The 20,112-nt window shown below is 48.1% G+C and overlaps 7 protein-coding genes across 7 annotated transcripts; 3 read left to right on the top strand and 4 right to left on the bottom strand.

Moving 5' to 3' along the window:
* Positions 1-312: 312 nt before the first annotated feature.
* FPRO_09262 (uncharacterized protein) lies at positions 313-3,077 on the top strand (the record flags this gene model as incomplete). The annotated part of the gene is made up of 2 exons (XM_031232636.1): positions 313-642; positions 693-3,077. The coding sequence occupies 2 exons, from the start codon at positions 313-315 to the stop codon at positions 3,075-3,077; spliced, it is 2,715 nt and encodes a 904-aa protein (XP_031082553.1).
* Positions 3,078-3,538: 461 nt separating this feature from the next.
* On the top strand, positions 3,539-5,221 carry FPRO_09261 (uncharacterized protein; the record flags this gene model as incomplete). Its single annotated transcript, XM_031232635.1, has 1 exon — positions 3,539-5,221. One exon carries the CDS (start codon positions 3,539-3,541, stop codon positions 5,219-5,221), a length of 1,683 nt encoding a protein of 560 aa, XP_031082552.1.
* Positions 5,222-5,894: 673 nt separating this feature from the next.
* On the bottom strand, positions 5,895-8,069 carry FPRO_09260 (uncharacterized protein; the record flags this gene model as incomplete). Its single annotated transcript, XM_031232634.1, has 4 exons — positions 5,895-6,435; positions 6,479-6,817; positions 6,868-7,874; positions 7,920-8,069. The coding sequence occupies 4 exons, from the start codon at positions 8,067-8,069 to the stop codon at positions 5,895-5,897; spliced, it is 2,037 nt and encodes a 678-aa protein (XP_031082551.1).
* A 494-nt stretch (positions 8,070-8,563) lies between these two features.
* Positions 8,564-10,620, bottom strand: FPRO_09259 (uncharacterized protein; the record flags this gene model as incomplete). The annotated part of the gene is made up of 5 exons (XM_031232633.1): positions 8,564-10,112; positions 10,169-10,270; positions 10,324-10,439; positions 10,500-10,532; positions 10,579-10,620. 5 exons carry the CDS (start codon positions 10,618-10,620, stop codon positions 8,564-8,566), a joined length of 1,842 nt encoding a protein of 613 aa, XP_031082550.1.
* Positions 10,621-11,097: 477 nt separating this feature from the next.
* On the bottom strand, positions 11,098-11,763 carry FPRO_09258 (uncharacterized protein; the record flags this gene model as incomplete). Its single annotated transcript, XM_031232632.1, has 5 exons — positions 11,098-11,235; positions 11,285-11,333; positions 11,381-11,632; positions 11,687-11,697; positions 11,758-11,763. The coding sequence occupies 5 exons, from the start codon at positions 11,761-11,763 to the stop codon at positions 11,098-11,100; spliced, it is 456 nt and encodes a 151-aa protein (XP_031082549.1).
* A 514-nt stretch (positions 11,764-12,277) lies between these two features.
* Positions 12,278-14,710, bottom strand: FPRO_09257 (uncharacterized protein; the record flags this gene model as incomplete). Its single annotated transcript, XM_031232631.1, has 8 exons — positions 12,278-12,710; positions 12,757-12,992; positions 13,052-13,486; positions 13,548-13,843; positions 13,903-14,342; positions 14,393-14,511; positions 14,563-14,586; positions 14,651-14,710. 8 exons carry the CDS (start codon positions 14,708-14,710, stop codon positions 12,278-12,280), a joined length of 2,043 nt encoding a protein of 680 aa, XP_031082548.1.
* A 626-nt stretch (positions 14,711-15,336) lies between these two features.
* FPRO_09256 (uncharacterized protein) lies at positions 15,337-19,374 on the top strand (the record flags this gene model as incomplete). The annotated part of the gene is made up of 6 exons (XM_031232630.1): positions 15,337-15,438; positions 15,493-16,337; positions 16,390-16,816; positions 16,864-17,016; positions 17,064-18,623; positions 18,697-19,374. The coding sequence occupies 6 exons, from the start codon at positions 15,337-15,339 to the stop codon at positions 19,372-19,374; spliced, it is 3,765 nt and encodes a 1,254-aa protein (XP_031082547.1).
* Between the last annotated feature and the right edge of the window lie 738 nt (positions 19,375-20,112).

The following is a 20,112-nucleotide window of genomic DNA, read 5'->3' as shown; positions in this document are numbered from 1 at the left end:
GGACTTGCTGGCCACTGGGATAGGATAGTGGAGGACTGCATTAGCACTTGAAATTGATTATGTAGCACTTTGAGAAAATCGCAAATGAAGGTACTTGAAGGAAATTAACCCAGAGCATTGAAACGAAACACGACAGCGAAGTGAAGCCAATGCTTGACCTGTATAGAGGCATCCATTGATCCAACTGCGTGTCCCTCTGTCTGTCTGCCTTGTGACACAGCCTCATTTCAGCATAAAGCCTCTGAACCCCGCTTGAGAACAAACATATCATAACCCTTGAAACCCGACACATCCTTATCGAGAGCTATCAGAATGGAATGGCATGACCCCAATTGCCGTCGAATGGACCCTGTTCCATTTGACAACGACCTCTGGACGTGCCAAGCCTGCGGAACTGTTGGCCCTCTCAGATTCTTCCCTGACTCGCTTGGCGAATGTGCAACCCCAGAGCCTGCGAGTAACCAAGACACGCAAAAGGAGCCCATTAAGCGCTTATCATGGCCAGAATGTGCCGAATACTCTCAAGGATCATTCAGTCAAGATATCGAAAAGGCTTTGTGCCTTGTCAAAGCCAATTACCCAAAAGTGGCCACAGGAGTTACTTATCGAGTGGGAGAAGTGAGCGATGCTTACGGGCGGGAGGTAAGCTCTGATACCTGTAGCAGGTACTGAAATCTCACCGCTTAAATCAGATACTCCCTGTCATTTATCCCAAGTTGACAGAGCGCTCCCATATCCGGCTCCTGGAGCTCTTGCCGGCGCCCCGAGAAAAGGCACTTGAAGGCCGATTCCAGGTAGTCGACATAGAGCAAATGCCAGCCTATGAAGCTTTATCGTATACATGGGCAGATGACAACAATGATGCTTCCCTCTGCCAGCGCATTTTTATCGGGCTGGGTAACAGAGCTCTACCCATCACGCGTAATTGCCATCAAGCACTGAGCCGTCTACGCCGCGAGACCGAGTCTTTGCTGATATGGGTGGATGCCATTTGTATCAATCAGTCTGACCTTGGTGAGAGGTCTGACCAGGTTGCCATGATGGGCACTATATTCTCTCAGGCAACGGGAGTACACGGATACGTGGGTGAAGACCCTGATCACGTCGAAGGTAGAGAGAATGGGGCAATAACTCTCCTCAAAGATGAGCTCCAATCTTCCAACCCGACCTCAAGACACTTCAAAGACAACGCCGAGGAGGCCCTCGGAAGACTCCTAAGAAGACCGTTCTTTTCTCGTCTATGGGTGGTACAAGAAGTCCTACTCGCCCGATCCATCACCATTCACTGCGGCGATTCAACAACGCCAATTTCTAGAGACGTGTTTATTAAAGCAAAGCTACATAAAGCCGAGGTCCCTTGGTGGCTGACAAAAATTGGCTGGATTGGAGCGCAATCAAAGGGCGATTTTCTGGAGCTCCTGTCTGCAACCGCGCTTTGCAAGATGAGCGATATGCGGGATAAGATATTCGGCCTACTTGGGCTGGCTGATGGCAATGAAGTCAATGTACTGAAGGCAAATTACAAGCTGATGGCACGAGAAGTATACATTGGGACTGCCCTATACCTCATCCAGCAAAGAACTTGGCATAATGTCATTGAACTTGCCGAGTCGATGACAAACCTCAGACTTCGTTCCAAGTACGGCATCCCTAGTTGGGTTCCCATGTGGGACCTACAAGAGACTGCCTACAGCCCAGTCGACTTGTCCGAGCGATTCGGTGAGATAGAGCTGGGCTGGAAAGTGCGCTCGAATCGGGATCCTATTCTCTCATCCTTGACAGGGAACCCTCCCTCTCAGCAATTCAGAACTATCCCATTCTTGACGAATCATGGCACAGCAGGAAACTTCAGCCCGACGCAAAGCTTCAAAGCTGTAGATGCAGAGACAGGCTGCCTTATAACAGCCGGGTATGAGATAGCCGTTCTATATTACGCCAGCTTCATGTCTGGGGATGACAACGGCACAGTGGATGGACAGTATCGTGAGACTAATTATCATATGCTCAACAACTCTGTTTTCCTTGCCACTAGTGGCCCCATGTCAAAGTTCCGAGATAAACCAGAACGTATGCTGGGCTTGAGCGATATCCTTTCTTTGGTCAAGATATATGGCTGCAGAATGCCTTTTCTCGCTAACAAGCATGTACGGGACGGAGATAGCGTCACATACGAACTCCTTTATCCATGTGCCTCGGCTATCATTTATCCGATAGGCAAGGACCATCTTTACAGCAACCATCCAGATTTTGACAGAATCTGTACCTTGGAAGTCTTATATCCACTTACGCTGGAGATTATCAAATTTCTTTATCACTGGAGGCGTATGATCAAGCTGAGAAGCCAATCGCATGGTCCCAACGAATTTGATTCCTCTTCGTTGAAAGACGAAGAAATCCGCGCCTGGAACTTCTTTGTCAGACACTCAGTTCTCACTAGTGCAAATGTATCAGGATTTTCGGGAGAAAGGCAAGAGTGGAGGCTTGAATTAGAAGCAAGCCCTGGCTGGAAGATGAACCGGCAATCTGCACTAGTGGACAACTTACTGTCAGAGTTCGCAGATCTCATGAACTTTTGGAACTCGGGAGCCTTTGATGCTGTTGAGAAGCTGGTGCAAGAACTGGATATTGCAAAGACCACCCGGGAAATACAGCACTGGCACAGGACTCTTGGCCGCTTTTCAGCTTCCTTTTGTGGTCGAGGATGGACGGGCGACGCCGATGCCCAGCGGTCGTTGATAGAGGCGAAGCTTCGAACATTGAAGAAAGCGCACGAGTTCCTCTTCAACACTTTCAGTCAGCTATTCCCCACAGGTGCTAAGAAAGAGACAATTTTTTTGATGCCGATGGGGTTTGAGGAGATTGCTCAGTTATCGGAGGAATGGCTAGGAGGTTATAGAGACGAGGAAGAAGCGGTTGCGATTATGGAGCAGAGGTGGATGAACTGTACGAGCCTGTTTTCGGTACTCGCCGAGTCTGCAGAACTTCGTGGAGAAGCTAGACGAGTATTAGAGGGAAGACAGGAGATGTCAAGAATGTTTGGCATTGGGAGGGAGTTTGAAAGGATTGTGATTGAGTAAGGCTCATGTTGGTTTCGCTATCTACCCAACAGGAAACCGGGCTTCTTACTGGAAAGTATTCATGATTGATGATGAGCTTAGTAAAGAGAGAAGAGGCATTGGAGGGGCTCCGGGGTTTTCACGTATGTAACAAACAAACAGGCAGACAGGACGTGTGTTCATGCCTCTGCCTTCAGGGCTGGTGGATCAGTGGGATCGTAACATCGATAGTGAATGATATAATGAATGAAATAGTGATATTGCTGACTCGCAATTGGGATGGTAGTCGTTGCTCTTAGCGATAAGATACGGGAACTTTTGAGGGACACTTGCTTGATCAGGTTAAGTGGATGGATCATGGCTGCCTGCTGATCCTTCACACAACATTTTCTCAAATACCTCAACTCAACCAAGTTGACTCACTTCTAGCATCCTAAACCAATCATCATACTTGGAAAAAGACAGATTCAAACACTACCAACATGTCTCTCACCACCGAAAGCTCCGCTGTAGGTCTAGCCCCTCTCCCTCCTACAGATACCCTTCTCAGCTTGCGAACAGGCAAAATCCGCCCGCTCGGCGGTGTAAACATCCGCACCGCCATTAACAAGCGAGCGCGGCAAGGAAAATGGGAAGTGACCCCTGTTGGACTCGTCGGCGATGAGCAGCAGTTCATTCATCACGGTGGTCCCGAAAAGGCTCTTCATCAGTACTGTGCCGGTCACTACGATGTCTGGAACGCTGAGCTGCCTGGTCGAGAGGATCTCTTCAAGATCGGCGGGTTTGGAGAGAATCTATCTGCAATGAATATGTCTGAGACCAACGTCTGCATTGGAGACATATTCCGTGTAGGACCGGATGTAATCATCCAGGTTTCTGGATCGAGACAGCCGTGTTACAAGCTCAATCATCGCTTTCAACACAGGAAGATCTCGGCGATGACGCAGGCCAGTGGCCGAACAGGATGGTACTACCGTGTTCTCCAAACTGGATTTATCGAGCAAGGCGATGCTATGAAGCTCGTTAAACGCATCAACCCAACCTGGCCACTCTCACGAGTCCAGAAGTACCTTTACCATGAAAAGGATGACATTGAAATCTTCCGGGAACTGGTATCACTCCCTGCCCTGTCTGAAGAGATGGTTGGGATATTTCAGGGCCGACTTGATCACGGCACCGAGGACATGAGTGGCCGTCTTGAAGGTGATCGAGTCCCTGTCGTCTGGAGACCTTACAAGCTGGCAAACAAAACGGAGCTGACTCCAAGGATCAAATCTTTTATCCTTGAATCTCAGGAACATAATGAGGACTCGGAATTCGGACAATTTCCATTTGTGCGAATTCAATTTGGTCCAAATGGAAACATCTCTCGTGCCTACTCTGTCGTATCGGGAACCACGAATCGGTTTGAACTTGGTATTGCTCGAGATGATAATTCGAGAGGTGGATCCATCTATCTCCATGATAACCTGAATGTGGGAGATATCATCAAAGTCGCCCCAGGCCACAATGCTACTTTAACACAGAACGAAAAGGTAGAGACCAATGTGTCCAAGCATATCTTCATCATCGGCGGTATTGGAGTAACAGCCTTTCTTGGTGAGATCGAAAAGCTGTCTCGGGAGTCGGTCGAAGTTGAGGTCCACTACGCTGTACGGAGCCGCAAGGATGCGGCCTACTTGAGTCGCCTACCACTCGACAAGACCACCATTTATGCAAAAGGCCAAGGCCAACGACTTATTCTCAGCCAAGTTATCCCTGAGCCTACGGACGACAAGGGCCACAGACCTGTTGTCTATTGTTGCGGTCCAACAACTCTCATGAACGCCTGCCGTAACTTGACTACCGATCTTGGGTATCCAAAAGCCAACGTTCATTTTGAAGAGTTTGGTGATGCCACGACAGGAACTGGGGAGCCATTCGAGGTGGAAATCAAGTCAACTGGCCAAACGGTCCAGGTACCTCGAGAAAAGTCCCTTCTTCAGGTACTTTCTGACGCTGGGTTTGAGATCGAGTCGTCATGCCTAGTTGGAAACTGCGGTACATGCATGGTGGACTATTACAAGGGAGAGGTTGATCATAAAGGTGTGGCTCTAGATGAGGAGCAGAAAAGGGGATCTATGCTAAGTTGCGTTAGTCGTGGGAAGGGTAAAATTGTTATATGATATTAGTTTAGGATGTGGCGTCTGTCTCATCGAGGCAGCTCTGGGAACTCTCATTTTGAATTTTGTGGATTCTTGGTCACAGCTATTGTGTTTCAACCTTATACTCAAAGGGCTCTACATAAGCTAGTTCTGTTGAGTTATGTTTGGACATAATATGAATATCTCGAGTGATGCGAAATTTAAAGTACTCGCAGCAGTGTGTAAACCGGAGAATTCACGAGTCCCTTTGAGATTGGACTCCTGGCAAGAGAATTACAAACACACTTTTAATTCCTATATCAACCTGGTCCCTAATAGCAAAATAACAACAACTCCGTTCCCGTAAAATAACACCGGAGAGCTATCCTGCGCTCAAAGTATCATCAATCTGAGTGAACCTTTTCCGTCGTCCCTACTCTCAGTATTGTCATTATTATAAGCTTGGGTTTCTTGTAAAGACCTCTAAGCATCATCAAACTTAGTGAAACTTTTCCGCCTTCCCTACCTTCAGTGTCGTCATTATCATAAGCTTGGGTTTCTTGTAAAGACCTCTAAGCAAGGGGTTTATGAGCCGCTAGCTGTACTGCCTGGCCGGTACGCCCAATCTAGGAATTGGTGCAGAGACATGGTGTGTCAATCCTGATAGATTCACATATTCTTTCCTGTCCAAGTTCACTGTCCTGCTGGTACAGGGCTACTCATCGTCCATCAAGTTCATCCCAATGGCCTCAACAGCTACATCGCGGATGTTCTTCCGCTCTTCTTTGGTGAAATCCATGTTTACAGGCCAGCTTGATTTAATAAGGCCAAGGCGACTTGCTATGGCCTGAGGAATATCGAGGTCCTGAAAGGTTGCGAACTGCTTGAAGGTCTCAAGGTCTCGAGAACGCATCTGTGCACAGATCGTTCGTAGCGTGAACTCCGCCTTGAAGTAACACTTGCCTTGGTTATCGAGGCTTGTGAGCGCCAGGATCAATGTTGCAAGCGAGCCGCCATTGTCTGATGAAGATGCTACTTCTTGTAGTGCGAGAAAGCCAAGCCTGGGAAGGAACATGGAGAGCCATGAGTCGTGAGTTTCTGTTCCATGCCGCAAGTAATATATTCTCAGCAGTAGCTCTTGGTTCCTTCGAGCATCTGCATATATCTCAGAGGGCGTCTGGCCAAGTGATTTTGTGGGATCGTCCCAGCCCGTGAAGGGCTTAAAGAGGTCCGTCACAAGAGCCCAGTATTGTATACTACAGGTGTTAGCAAAAAGTAGAATAAACCTTAATTACATACTGTAGCCTTAGCTGAAAAGGTAGGACTATCTTCCCTGGATGCAAGTCATCGGGGAGACCATCGAACCAGGACCGTAATCTAAGATAGAACTCGATTGCCTGGCCAAGGTAAAGGGACCGGACTTGTACAGGACGGAACAAAAAGAGCGCGATGTCGTTGAATATGGTCCAGAACTCCAAGTATGCCTTGAACGTTTGGTGATACTTAGCTGAGACGGGCTCTTGGCTTGAAGGATATCGAAGCTGGATATCGCCATACCAGAATGGGAACTCGGCGGGGTGGGGTATCTGAGGCGGCTGCTTGACCAGAGGTGATTGTTGCAACATGGAGGACATGATTCTGTTTTAAATCTCAGCTTTAGATTTAAAGAGGGAACGTAGGAAGACCACCCTTGCCAAGCGAAAAGAGCCCAGGCTGTAACTTCATAAACAACCTTGACATCTTGGTCCGCCTCTTGTTCACTAGCTGAGTTGAACAAACCCATGAGATATGCGAGACCCACGGCCTTGGTTAAATATTGGTATGCGGCGCCTTCAACACCATGGTCGTTCATGGTAATGTTCATCACGAGCATGGCCTGGATTGTTGTGATTTTTGGTCGACCTGTTTCAAGCTCCAACAAACGCCGGGCCTCGGCGAGGAACATGTAGCCGAGAGTCTGTGGATTCCAATGCTCGTTGCGGTACGCAACCGTGGGGGTAGCGTGACAAGCATGAGCTAAGACAGCATTGACGAGTAGGCTGGAGCAGAAACGACGAGATACAGAGCCAAGACCGCGTAGGAAACACTCCTTGTGGAAGAAGGGGAACGCTGAATATATGTGCATGAAGTAAGCTTCCATGAGACTGTGCAGCAAAGGCTCATCCGTGCAAACATTCGTCCAAAGAGAGATCGTAGCGCAATCTAGCAATGGTTCGACTAGTCTCGCAGAGTGGTATGGCATGTACTTTGGAGCCTCTAAATACGAGATCAATCGTGCATCAAACGTCTGTGGAGACTCCGGGCTAAGATATGGCGCCTCGAAGACCAAGGAGTCCATGTATACACTCTTTGTTTTGGCGAAGATGCCAGACAACGCACTCCGGTTGGGGATTGTGTAGTGGAACGGGGATGAAGGTGCTAGGTGCAACTGCATCAGTAGATCCCCGCCCTCCACTGCGTTCAAGATAGCCTCTAGATCAGCTCCTGTTCGAACCCGCCTGAAGATAGCGAGTGCTATATCCTCGGGCTTCTCGCGCATCATCGTAACAATGGTATCAAGACGATCCTTATCACCATTTATCTCGGTGAACTTACGTTGCAGTGCCCGATGAACCATCTGTATGTCGGCTTTTGGACCAAACTGACATTCTGAGTTGCGCAGTATACATGGCTCACACGGCCACGGAACATTGCACTACGTATATCAGCCGAGCTCTCGCATTGATAGAGGTAAGAATACTTTTAACTTCCGCTTGCGACATTCATCACAGGCTGCAGACACAGGCCGGAGTCGCTTCTTCAAAACGATATTTGTTTGGGTCACAGGCGTAGTGGTCTGGGTCTCCACTGGCCTAGCAGGGCCAGGTAAAAGGGGCACCAGGCTAGACATAGGGAAGTAGGTAGTTTTGAGTTAGATCGGCGGGAATATTGGGGCTCTATCCGAGGGTAAACTGAGTCGACGTTAGGCCACAGACGGTAAAGCGGGGTGAGGTGAAGGCGAAGATATCTGGGTCATAATAAGGCTGCAAGACACGTTGCGGTCACGGAACTCGGCTTTATTATCAGCCGCAAGCCTCAAAAGCACAATGACATCATGACTTTATCTCAATGCTCAGCTGCTCGCTTGATGGGTATGTATCAGTTGGATATATAATGCGTATAGGCTCATGTAGTCGATCTTATACTGCTGGGAAGTATACAAGTTCAAAAGAATTAGACTACTAACATATTTAGGCTAAGTTAGGACTATCAATTTAGTGCAGGAAAATGGTGATCTCTCTGTAAACTATAGACTAGGACAGCCAGGATCTTTAATCTTGAAACAGTGAAAAGCAAGCAGTCGAACAAAAACCCATACACCCAAACTCATGGAATTTCACCAACCTAATCCGATTTCTTTTCAGCGTCCTCATTGACCTTTTGAGAAGCTTCAGCGTTGTTCTCAATACTTTCTTGGGGACCATCCTTACCCCCTTCTTGAGGTACAGTGGCATTTTCTTCTGTGGCACCATCCTTGCTACCCTGGTCACCTTTATCCTCGATAGCCTGGCTCTCATTCCCTTGGGCCTCTTTGCTTTCTCCCTGAGCTTCGCCATCCTTCTTTCCCCAGATCCTCACGCTGGGCATGGAAACATTGCCCAATGATGACACAGAGCTAGGCACCTTTGGCATACTCGGCATGTTGGGCATGCTAGGAAGGTTTGGCATCTGCGGAATCTTGTTTGGCAGCCAACCCTTGGCGTCGGCGCCGGTTTGATGAGCCACGCCGAAGAGATAATTGAGGTAGGTTCGCTTCTCAACCGTGTCAGCACCCTCAATATCTGCATCACCCACGATGCCTTCACCCTTGTCATCGGGGAGGGGAACGAGAGAGGCGGCATTGGCGATGTCCAGAGGCGATTCGTCTGGGAGGCCAGTATCATTGTCGCTGTCTTTGTCATTTGCGCCCTCAGCCTTCTCGTCTCCTTCAATTTCACCAGGATCCTTCTCAAGAATTTCCTTGGTGGTCTCCGTCTCTTCTGTTTCTTCAGGAGGCGTCTCGCGGAATTTCGGATCATCAAAAACATTCTCTTCGCTCTGGAACCACTCTTTGATAAGCTCGGCCGACTTATCCGTCATCTCCTCGTAGCCTCGATGTCTCTCAGGCCTGAACATGTTGAGGTGCGCTTCAATCTCATCTTCAGCCTTGGGCATGACGCATCTTTCAAAAATTGGGTAAGCTGAGTGGCTCTCTTCAGGAACAGCACAGAATGTCCGCTCAGGGACAAAGTATCCTCCACTCCAGTAGCCATTCTCACCAAGAGAACAGTAAAAGTCGTGCATGCCAACACCCTTGAGCGAGCCGATGCGTTCGAGTCGACGGTTCAGCTCTTTTTGTCGGAGGAGTGCGCCGACAAACGTGACATGATCTGAGAGCCAGGCAAAAGACTTTCCGACGTTACCGCGGTTGATATAAGCCAGACCTTGTCCGAGAGCATCCATTCCTTGGCGGTAGCTTTCGGCAACAGACTCTTTGTTTATATTCCTCATGCTCTTCATCCCTTGAATGATGGCCTCTCGGTTCATGTACGCCGCTACACCACCAGCTGCGATGGCGCCTACAGTGCCTGTTTTGACAGCTACGAGCTGCCATGTCTTCCACTGAGGTCCCCGTGTACTGCTTGTAACAGCAGTTGTTGCAGCACGTCGAGCGCTAAGTCTTGCAAGACTAGCAGGTGCAGCTGCAGAGATGGCTGTCATGACATTGAAGACGCTGTTGACTTTTTGATAATTGGAGAAAGCGCCATAGACAAACATGGAGCGGGCCAGACCATTGTAAGGCGTGTCGAATGTGAGGACACCTTGGATCAGTGGAAACAGGGGATCATTCTCGTCTCCATTGTTAGCTCTGTCGCTGATGGCGAGGAACAGGGTATCTGCTGCAACGAAGCCTCTGGTAGAATATTAGCCAGTGCAGGCATAAGAGCGAGTTTGGTCTGATCAACTTACCCCATCGAGTGAGCAACGAGAACAACTCCTACATCTCTGTCATGGGGAGGCCATGGCTTTTCCGATTTCTTCTTTCGGATGGTCATTACCTGCTCCTTGAGCCTGTATCGAGGGTTAGCAGTCTGGGCGTCTTTGATTTAGTTGAGCCGACCTACCACTCTAGAAAGCCCTCAGCGGCCTGAGCCAATTCGCCAGTAGTCTCATACTTGGGATATACGACAGATTCGATCTTGTCGTCCGGGAGTCCTCTGGCGACTGCTTTTTTGAGGTCCTTTGATGGTGTAAGTTTAAGCTACGAGGCTTGTTGCATTTAGCGTGGGTCACTACTCACATAGGGAAATTCATGAAAGGTATTATCGGTACCCTAACAATGTCAATAAGTAATAGTAAAGGACATGCGGCTATCGCACCTTGAACCCGTGGATAAAACAAAGCAGTAGAGTACGCGGCATCTTGAATGTCGATTTTTGTAGGTTATCGATGATTACGTCTCAGAAGCAGAAACCTTGGGGTTCGGAGTAATAATACAAACAAATAAATAAAGTTTATAGCAACAGCAGCAAATAATGACGTTGTCGGTTGTACGACAAAGATGATGGAGTTCCAGGTTTTCCAGCCACACTCGGTCAAAGTACGCGTGGCGAGTGTGTATGGTACAAAAGAGCCAATCCAATCCTGTTGTGAGGAGATGAAAGGCGTTGACGTTTTGTTGGCGATAACGTCATTCTATGGCATCGTGCAGCACTAGCACCGGCCATTGGCCACGTTTTAGCTGCTAGCGCAATCAGAGGATCAAGATCAAGATCAAGATCAGCCCCGGAGGAAAAAGCTTGATTGTTTCAGATCCTTGCCTAGGTAAAAGAGATGCATTTTAAATTACTCAGTAAGCGAACACCAGTAACTACGCTTTGGAGGCCTGAATGCTGGCCTCATTTGGCTTTGCCACCACTTGCAGTCTTGACCAACTCCTCCCACTCAATGTCCTCTTGATCATCAGCATGAATAAAAACACTCATATTGACTGCCTTTTTCAAATATTCCATCGTACTAGCGTAAAGCATGCGAAGCTATTCCCCAATCAGTAAGTTGAGCCGAATTAGCATGTGTCAGCCCTACCTTGATAGGCGAGGTCTGTGGAACCCAAGATATAAAGATGGTCTTAGTCCTATACTTTTTGTTAGTAAATCCTGGTACCAAACCCGAGGAGCTCACCTTTTCCCATCTTCTCCAAGGTCGTAATCGACATCGTAGAGTGCATAGCGCGGAGCCGATTTCCCAGACTTGTCAACCGCAGAGAGAAGCTTCTGGCGGAAAGTCTCATATTTAGCATCAGGAGATGTCTCTTCAACAACAACGCGCTGCTCGTCGTCGGTGATCTTGAAGATAACGAACTTGATCTTACTCGATCCTTTTGCAAATCGAAGATCATTGGCAGCGGTGATGCAGTCTTGGTCAATCAAAACACTGTGTATCGAGATTAGTCGTAGAATGCGGAATGATTTCAATGACAGTACTTACCCAGAAGCAGACTTTAGACAAGATATACGTCAGAATCAGATTAACAAGCTGCAAGACTAAGACAAACTTACCGCCATTTTGTATGGTTTGCGAATTTTGTCGCCGATAGAAAAGGAAAACAAGAGAATCAAGAGAACTGGAGAGCTTCCAGGTGTGAAATAGAATGAATTTCCAACAGCAAGCACATATCAGGGGAAAATATTTATTAAATAGTCAAAGGAGTCTTTTTATCTGACTAGATACCAGAGCGTGGTATCCGGGAAATATTCATTGTCTGGGAGTCTCTCTGCCTAGTCAGGCAGACAGATAATTTACTGCTCATGAGAGAGCGGATCTCATCCAAATGCTATCATGGTAGCCTTGAGGCTAGGGAGTAAGATGAGAGCTTTGCCACGGCCACGAATTTAAGGCAACAATATTATTCAAATGCAAACATTAAATGTCTTACCAAAATATAGTTACCTTGGAGAAGTCTTGCATAATCATCAGCTGCCTGATTTTATTTATGGAAATGATCCATCATTTACGCGTTTCAGGACGATGCATCTAGTTTCCTATGCTCGATCTTATCTAGTCAAGTTCTTTAGAACATTACTCCCCAAAATCCATAGCAAACATATCAGATGCAGGGGGTTGTCCGTTGATCCAATCAGCCAATATGTTGGTCATGTCATCAGTGAGAAAGTCCGCAAAGCCATCAGTCCCAGCCTGTTGTTCCGAAGGCAGAACAGCCATATCCGTCCAAGTCAAGGGATCATTTTCGGACACGCCAGCCACCTGAAGTGTATCATTATTCTGATCATACATGCCCACTGATGTGTTTCGAGATTCGACCATTCGACGGGCAAGTCGTGAGAACGTAGAACAGATTTGATAGAGCTTCTCAGCTCCAATGTTGATATCTCTGGCGCTCCGGAACGTGGTGACTACCTGCTCGAGAAGCTCTACGTCTTCAAGACTAGAAGCTGCTATCGAGTGTAGGAATATGACTACAAAAGGTGTGAATGATGAGTTGTGGAGAGCCCTGCTAGTGTAAGCTGACTGGTCTGATCAAGCTAGAGTGGACTTACCAGTCGATGTAATCTGCTTTCGAGAGCATCTTGTCGCCACCGTAGCCTGAGAATGCGCGAAGATGACTTTGTAGAGAGAGCCTTGCTGCTTGAAAGCACTGGGATGTCATGTCTGTACCTACCCCTGGCATTGCTGGGGCTCGTAATAGAATGGTTAGAGTTGAGTAGTACATGATGTCCCAATGGGTCTTTGAAAGCTTCAGAATCTCTGCGAAGCGCACTGTACTTCCATCCATCTACACATGCATCAGTTTAGTGAGCAACGGAGATTCAAAACATCTGGAAGGGAGCCTACATGGTCCAGTTCGTATCGCCATTGGTGCATGTCAGTAACCAATGCATCAATCCATTGTCTGCGATCTACAGCAGGAGATTGCAATCCAGCAACAGAATAAAGTTTATCAAATATCAAACCCTGGATCTTGGCAAGCCTGACAGCCAGTCGAAACAGTTCGGTCCAGGGCTTCTCCGCTGGGTCGTCTGGTATAGCAGGATAATGCGCGTCAACTTCAAAGTCCTGGATCCTCGAAGCGTTGCCGAAATGGAGAGAGTTCGTCTTGTCAAAGACATAAAGTGTCCAGAAAAGCCGACGTTTGTTGTCAGCGAACCCACTCTGGTCTTTCTGATAGGTTACCTCTCGATGGTAGCCCATCATTTGGCAATGACTGAGGCCTGCGTTGACTAATGAACGGGCCAGGACAGGAGCAGCTTCGTTTTGGATCTTGAGAACCTACGACGAATCAATAATTTATGGAAAGAATGACATAAAAGGGGATCTAAAAACAACTTACCGCAGCTGTGATAGCCAGAATGTTCTCGAAACTGGGAACCGTCATAAGCTCAAAGGTTTGGAGACCTCGGTCAAAGTTTCGCTCAGCCTGCGCTTTTAGTTCTTCCAGGTTATACTCCTCGCCGAGGCTGTCCTTTGTTATGATGAACTCGCGGAGGAGTAATCGCATGATGCCATTGACGCTTGTAATATGCCCAAGGGTTACTGGTTCCGTTGGGAAGTAGACCTTTTGACACAGATGCTCAATTAGACGCACGTCAGTGAGGGCTTGACCAGGAAAGAATCTGGTTGGATTGGCTATATAGAGGGTTAATTATTGGAACTTCAGCCGCTTCTAAATGTGCTTTGGTCACTACCTTTGATCTTGCGTAGAATAGTGAGGACAACCGAAGCTGGTAGAGGTGTAATTTCTGGCATGGATCGAGTCGAGGCAGCGAAGGGTAACTTCTTATCATTCTGACTCTTGAAGATGGAGTTCAACTGGTTGAATGATTCGCTTATTGTTTGTGCTGCTTCAGGACTCTCTGCAGCTGCAGAGCGTTGAACCTCTTGACTAGCCTGGACAGATTGCTGAAGAAACGATGATGTTCCCTCGTATAAAGCACCGCCCGGAGATGGAGCTACATCATAGACACTGGGCTCAGATGAACCAGCTGGAGAAACGGAAGAGGTCTCTGTCGGGCGCGTGGGCGCGGATGTCGAAGCAGGTGTAGAAGTCAATGGCTGTCCAGGTTGTTTGTCTAGACGTAACTCGACCTTGGCCAGTCTGGCTTCGAGAGTAGCCACGTAATCTTCTCTTTAGGAGCTATAAGTAAATTTAAATGAATAGAGAGAAAAAGGGCTTACAATTGACTTATTCGGTTGTCTGGCTTTGAGCGTGCATCTGACTGAACAGAATGAGCTTGTTGGCAGGCTATACCTGCAGCTTTACAGTTTCCGCAAGGATGGGACCTGTCACATCGAATCTAGAAGAGTCAGAAGCGAACAGACTAGTCTAGTCTGAGCATAGTATTCACCTTGCGGACTTTACAGGCTTCACACTTTTGCACTGTTAGTATCTTGAGCTAGAATTGGAAGAGAGGGCTTTGTCTGAGCAGTACGTACCGCCCGTGGGACCTGGGAGAGCCTAGCCCGCCTGGCTAGAATAGTCTCCTCTCCTGACATGACCCTACCGAACCAAGTTTCACCCAATAGCCGAAATTTGATGAAATGTGAGGTCAAAGGTTGTGTTGCGGGAGAACGGGCTCGCGGAGGAGAGGGAATGCTGACACCTCGCTACCTCGGAGGCGCGGGCCCGTGGTCCCGAGCCCTACAAGCCGCCCCTAATTCTGTTAGTGCAGATCATGTCGATTGGCTGTCCGTGTCCCCCACGGGTCCGTCCAAACGAGGGAGTGTACAGGCAGTCTAGACGACAAAAAGACTTGGGTAAGTTGGGTGTGGATTAGGCACATTGTGGATCAATTATTTTTGACACATTTTCTGAAGCTGCGGCGTATTCAGGGAAGAGATTGATTGTCTTGGCAGGTAAATTATGGGAATGCAGTCAGCATGAGCCATTCTGTATGACCCGCTCGCGTAAGTCAGTAATGGATGTGAGCTCAGACATGTCCATGGAGTGTAAATAAGTATGCATCAACGCCACCGTCGTTTAGTTTGACATTAAACAATCTCAATCGGACAGTTCCTTCTCCTTCTTTCTCTTGAGCGTTCCTTTAGGCTTCTGGCCTTCGTTTAAATTTCTCTTTCTCTCCTCTACCGCTTTAATAATAGACTCTCCACTAGCTTCCAACATGGATGCCGATAACGAGAAGAAGATCCTTGTTGAGGATTCAACTACAACAACAACACAAAAGGATGAGCCTGAAAAGCAGGCTGAACTTGGAGATCTTTGGGTATGATCAGTCTATTCCACCGGGGTAGATGAACTCACGACTTACAAATTGCAGCGCGTCTTTCGATTCGCCGACCGCCTCGACTGGATCCTCAACTTCACGTCCCTTATCTGCTCCATCGCTTCTGGAGCAACACTCCCCTTGATGACTATTGTCTTTGGGCAATTCACAGGCCGATTTAGTGACTATGCGAGTGGTAAGATCGACCCCGAGGGCTTTCAGGATGAGGTCAACACCTTCGTCCTATGGTTTGTCTACCTCTTTGTGGGCAAACTTGTCCTCAGCTATCTGGCCACTTTGACTGTCACAATTTCCGGAATCCGAACGACACGAGTACTTCGACAGCGTTTCTTGGAACACCTTCTTCGAACCGAGATCTGGTACTTTGATACGGCTAATGTTGGATCACCCGCGACGCAGATGACCACCAATGTTACCCGTATCAACCAGGGTATTGCTGAGAAACTGTCACTTCTTATCCAAGGACTGGCTATGTTCGTCTCATCCTTTGTCGTCGCGATAGCAGTTCAGTGGAAGCTGGCACTTATCACTTTGACTGTTGTGCCTCTCTTCTTCTTCATCATTGGTGTCGGAATGACCCTTGATGCGCCTATCGAAGCAAAGGTTCAGGGCAGTTACTCCCAAGCCAATGTCTTCGCTCAAGAGGTTATGGCTTCCATCCGAACGGTCCATGCCTTTTGGGCACAGGGCAGAATGATAGTGCGATACGATGACTATCTCAAAGAAGCTCACGTCCACGGAAAGAAGAAATCTTTCATGTACGGTGTCATGAGCTCATCAACTTATTTCTGCATGTACGCTGGAAATGCTTTGGCCTTCTGGCAGGGTTTCCGCATGTACCAGAGTGGTGAGATCGACTCTGTCGGTACTGTGTTCACGTAAGGATCCCAATCTTCATCAACAACTGCAACGATCACTGACCCTTCATAGCGTTGTGTTATCTGTCTTGCTTGCATCATCGTCGATCGGTCTTCTCTATCCACAGGTCCCAGCCCTGGCCAACGGCGCGGCAGCAGCTTCCGAGCTCTTCAAGATCTTCGATAAGCCATCCTCACTGGATCCTCTCGGTGATGAAGGCAAAGTCCCTGAGAACTGTCACGGCCATCTCGAGGCACAGAACGTTTCCTTCTCATACCCATCTCGACCCGACACAAGCGTGCTCAACAACATCAGTCTGAACATCCCAGCTGGCAAAACGACTGCCATTGTTGGGGCCAGTGGCTCGGGAAAGAGTACTATAATTGGTTTGTTGGAGAGATGGTATCTACCAACTTCTGGCAGCTTCCTCCTTGATGACATGGATGTATCCATGCTTAATGTCAAGTGGCTTAGGTCCCAGATGGCTCTTGTCCAGCAGGTAAGACAGCTTCGTTCTGTTTTCGAATGAGTTTAACACAGTTATAGGAACCTGTTCTATTCAGAGGAACGGTGTTTGAGAATGTGGCCAAGGGCTTCACCGAGGCACAAAAGGCCCTGAGCCTTGATGACCAGAGGAAGCTGGTGCAGGAAGCCTGCGAAGCCAGCTACGCTCACGAGTTCATCCAAAAACTCGAACAGGTAAGCATGCTCCTCAACTTCAATACCGTATGTCTAACATTGCTTAGGGATATGATACATATCTCGGCGAGCGAGGCGGTACGCTTAGCGGTGGCCAAAAGCAGCGAGTTGCCATTGCACGCAGCGTGGTCTCTAACCCTAAGATCCTTCTCCTTGATGAAGCAACAAGTGCCCTCGATCCCAACGCCGAGCGAATCGTTCAAAAGGCCTTATCGCGAGTTTCTCAAGAGCGAACCACGGTAGTCATCGCGCATCGCCTATCAACTATCAAGGACGCTGACAATATCGTCGTTGTGTCAGCCGGCCAGGTCGTTGAGCAGGGCAATCACGAGGAACTTCTTGCACTCAATGCTCACTATGCCAGACTCATTCGTGCACAGAACCTTACAGTTTCTGCGAATGACGTTCAAAAGGACATGGGTGCGAAGCAGGATATGATCGAAGTCGAGACAGACGAGGAGGTGGCGCGCGTCATGACAGCACAAACTGAGAAGTCCATGGTGCTCAAGGATGGAGATGCCAAGCCGAAGGACCGCTCTATTTTAACGAGCATCTTCCTTATCCTCAAAGAACAAAAGACCCTTCTCCCTCACATCATTGTCGCAGCACTCGCCTGCAGTATCGCCGCAGCTACCTGGCCAGGTCAAGCTGTCCTGTTCTCCCGCCTTATCACAGCCTTCTCTTCCAGTCAACCCTCTGCATCAGATGCCAACTTCTATGCGCTCATGTTCTTCGTCATTGCCCTTGGTAATCTAGTCGCCTACTTCACCATTGGATACATCTCCAATCATGTGGCCCAATCCATCTCTCATCAGTACCGTCTTGAATTGTTTAGTCGCATGGTCGTCATGGACATTGACTTCTTCGATCGAACTGAGAATTCATCCGGTGCATTGGCTTCAACATTATCCTCAGTCCCCACGAGTTTGACAGAGCTTCTTGGACTGAACATCTATGTTGTTCTCGTCATGGCCGTCAACATAACTGCTAGCTCCATTCTTGCACTGGCGTATGGCTGGAAACTGGCTCTTGTCATGGTCTTTGCAGGACTGCCTCTTCTCATGGGTTCTGGTTACTTCAAGATTCGTCTTGAGTCTAGGCTTCATGAGAGCAATGAGGCAAGATTTCGAGAAAGTGCCAGTCTTGCTAGCGAGGCTGTATCCGCTCTGAGGACGGTTGCCTCTTTGACCGCCGAGTCTGAATTTATTCAGGCATACTCAGAGACTCTGTCAAGCATTGTCGCCCAATCAGTCAAGTCTCTTTCGATCTCAATGGTTGCATATGCCTTTTCACAGTCAATTGAGTTTCTGGTAATGGCACTCGGATTCTGGTACGGTTCACGACTCATATCTTCTGGAGAGTATACATCGGAACAGTTCTTCCTCATCTTCATGGGCGTTTTGTTTGCGGGCCAAGCTGGTGCCCAGTTGTTTGCCAACTTGGGTAGTCTCACAAGAGCAAAGGGCGCGGCAAACTATCTCTTTAACCTGCGGGAGGAGCAGCCAGTCGTTCGAGAGACCTATGAGAACAAAGATCGAGGTCCTGATCTTGACCAGACCATCAGTGTTGATAACGTCCACTTCAAGTACAAGAGTCGCAGTACCAAGGTCCTTCATGGACTTACAATGGATGCCAGTCTCCCTTTCACCTATCTCACGAATACTCACTAACACCTCCCAGATCAATCCATCTCAGTTTGTTGCTGTTTGCGGTCCCAGTGGCTGCGGCAAATCAACCCTGGTATCTCTACTTGAGCGATACTACGATCCTACATCTGGCAAGATCTGCATTGGCGGGCAAGACATCAAGGATGTTTCACCTCGTCTCTATCGTAATGAGATGTCTATGGTTCAACAAGAGCCTGTCCTATACGAAGGCAGTGTACGAGAGAACATCTTGATGGGTCTCGACGGTGACATTGACGATACATCTGAAGAGCGACTCAACGAGGCTGCTCGACAGGCCAACATCCTCGATTTTGTCTCATCCCTTCCAGAAGGATTCAACACTCCATGCGGTGCCCGAGGCACAGCATTCTCGGGTGGTCAACGTCAACGAATCGCTATTGCCCGTGCTCTTATCCGCAGACCGAAGCTTCTTCTTCTGGATGAGGCAACTTCGGCGCTCGATACACACTCGGAGCAACTCGTCCAGGAGGCACTGGAACAGACGAGAAAGGAAAGCGGATGCAGTGTGATTGCGGTTGCGCATCGACTTTCGACTATTCGAAATGCTGATGTTATCTTTGTGCTTGTTGGTGGAAAGGTTGTTGAGGTGGGAACGCATGAGGAACTTCAGGCTAAGGGAGGTGTATATGCGGATATGTGTCAGGCTCAGTCTCTAGATAGAGAGGCCTAGGTATAGACCTTTTTTTTTTTTTTTTTGTTTTGTATTGCAATTAGATTTATACTTCTGTACTCATCATAGAGAGCTCACCTAGCTCATTTCTGTTATATTCTTTCCGCTACGCTTTTAAGACTAGTATTTTTATTCAAACTTTCTCTTTTCTACACATCTACTCTTCGACGGTGACAAACGATATCCTACAGGATAGGTTCAGTCTGACTTGAGAGCAGTGACATTAAACCCCTGCATATAGCTTGGACTACTCGCTTCGCCCCGTCGGAGCGGTCGGTAGATTAGTGAGCACGGAAAAGTTTCTGAGACGTGCAATTAAGCCTATTCTTAAGCATCCTACACTAACGATGTTTGCGACAAGCAAATGAGTCCTTGCAGCGATGACGATCCTCTTATTCTCCATTAAGCCAACCCATCTGAGATGGATTTCCGTTTTACCCAACAGGCTGAATTACTTCAGACGGAAAAGTCCACATTTGTTGCAACATAATGCCAGGGAAGGGTGGTAACAAGATTCTTATCCGTAGAAAACGGAACAAGACCTGAATAAAGAAGGTAACGAAATCCAGAAGCGTCGGAACCTGGCTCGCCGAACCTGGTAATAGTGGATCTTAATGCTGGCAAGTCTCCATACAATGCTGAAGGTTCAGAAGGAGTGGGATACCGGTAGTTGAGTCAGATAAAGTGTGGCTTAGAAGATCATGCCCCTTGAGGGATATTCTCCTTTGGGACAGGGAC

This window comes from Fusarium proliferatum, assembly GCF_900067095.1.
Source record: "Fusarium proliferatum ET1 genome assembly, contig: FPRO_scaffold006, whole genome shotgun sequence".
Lineage (NCBI taxonomy): Eukaryota > Fungi > Ascomycota > Sordariomycetes > Hypocreales > Nectriaceae > Fusarium > Fusarium proliferatum.
The sequence above is the reverse complement of the archived record's forward strand: the minus strand, read 5'-3'. Positions and strand labels throughout refer to the sequence as shown.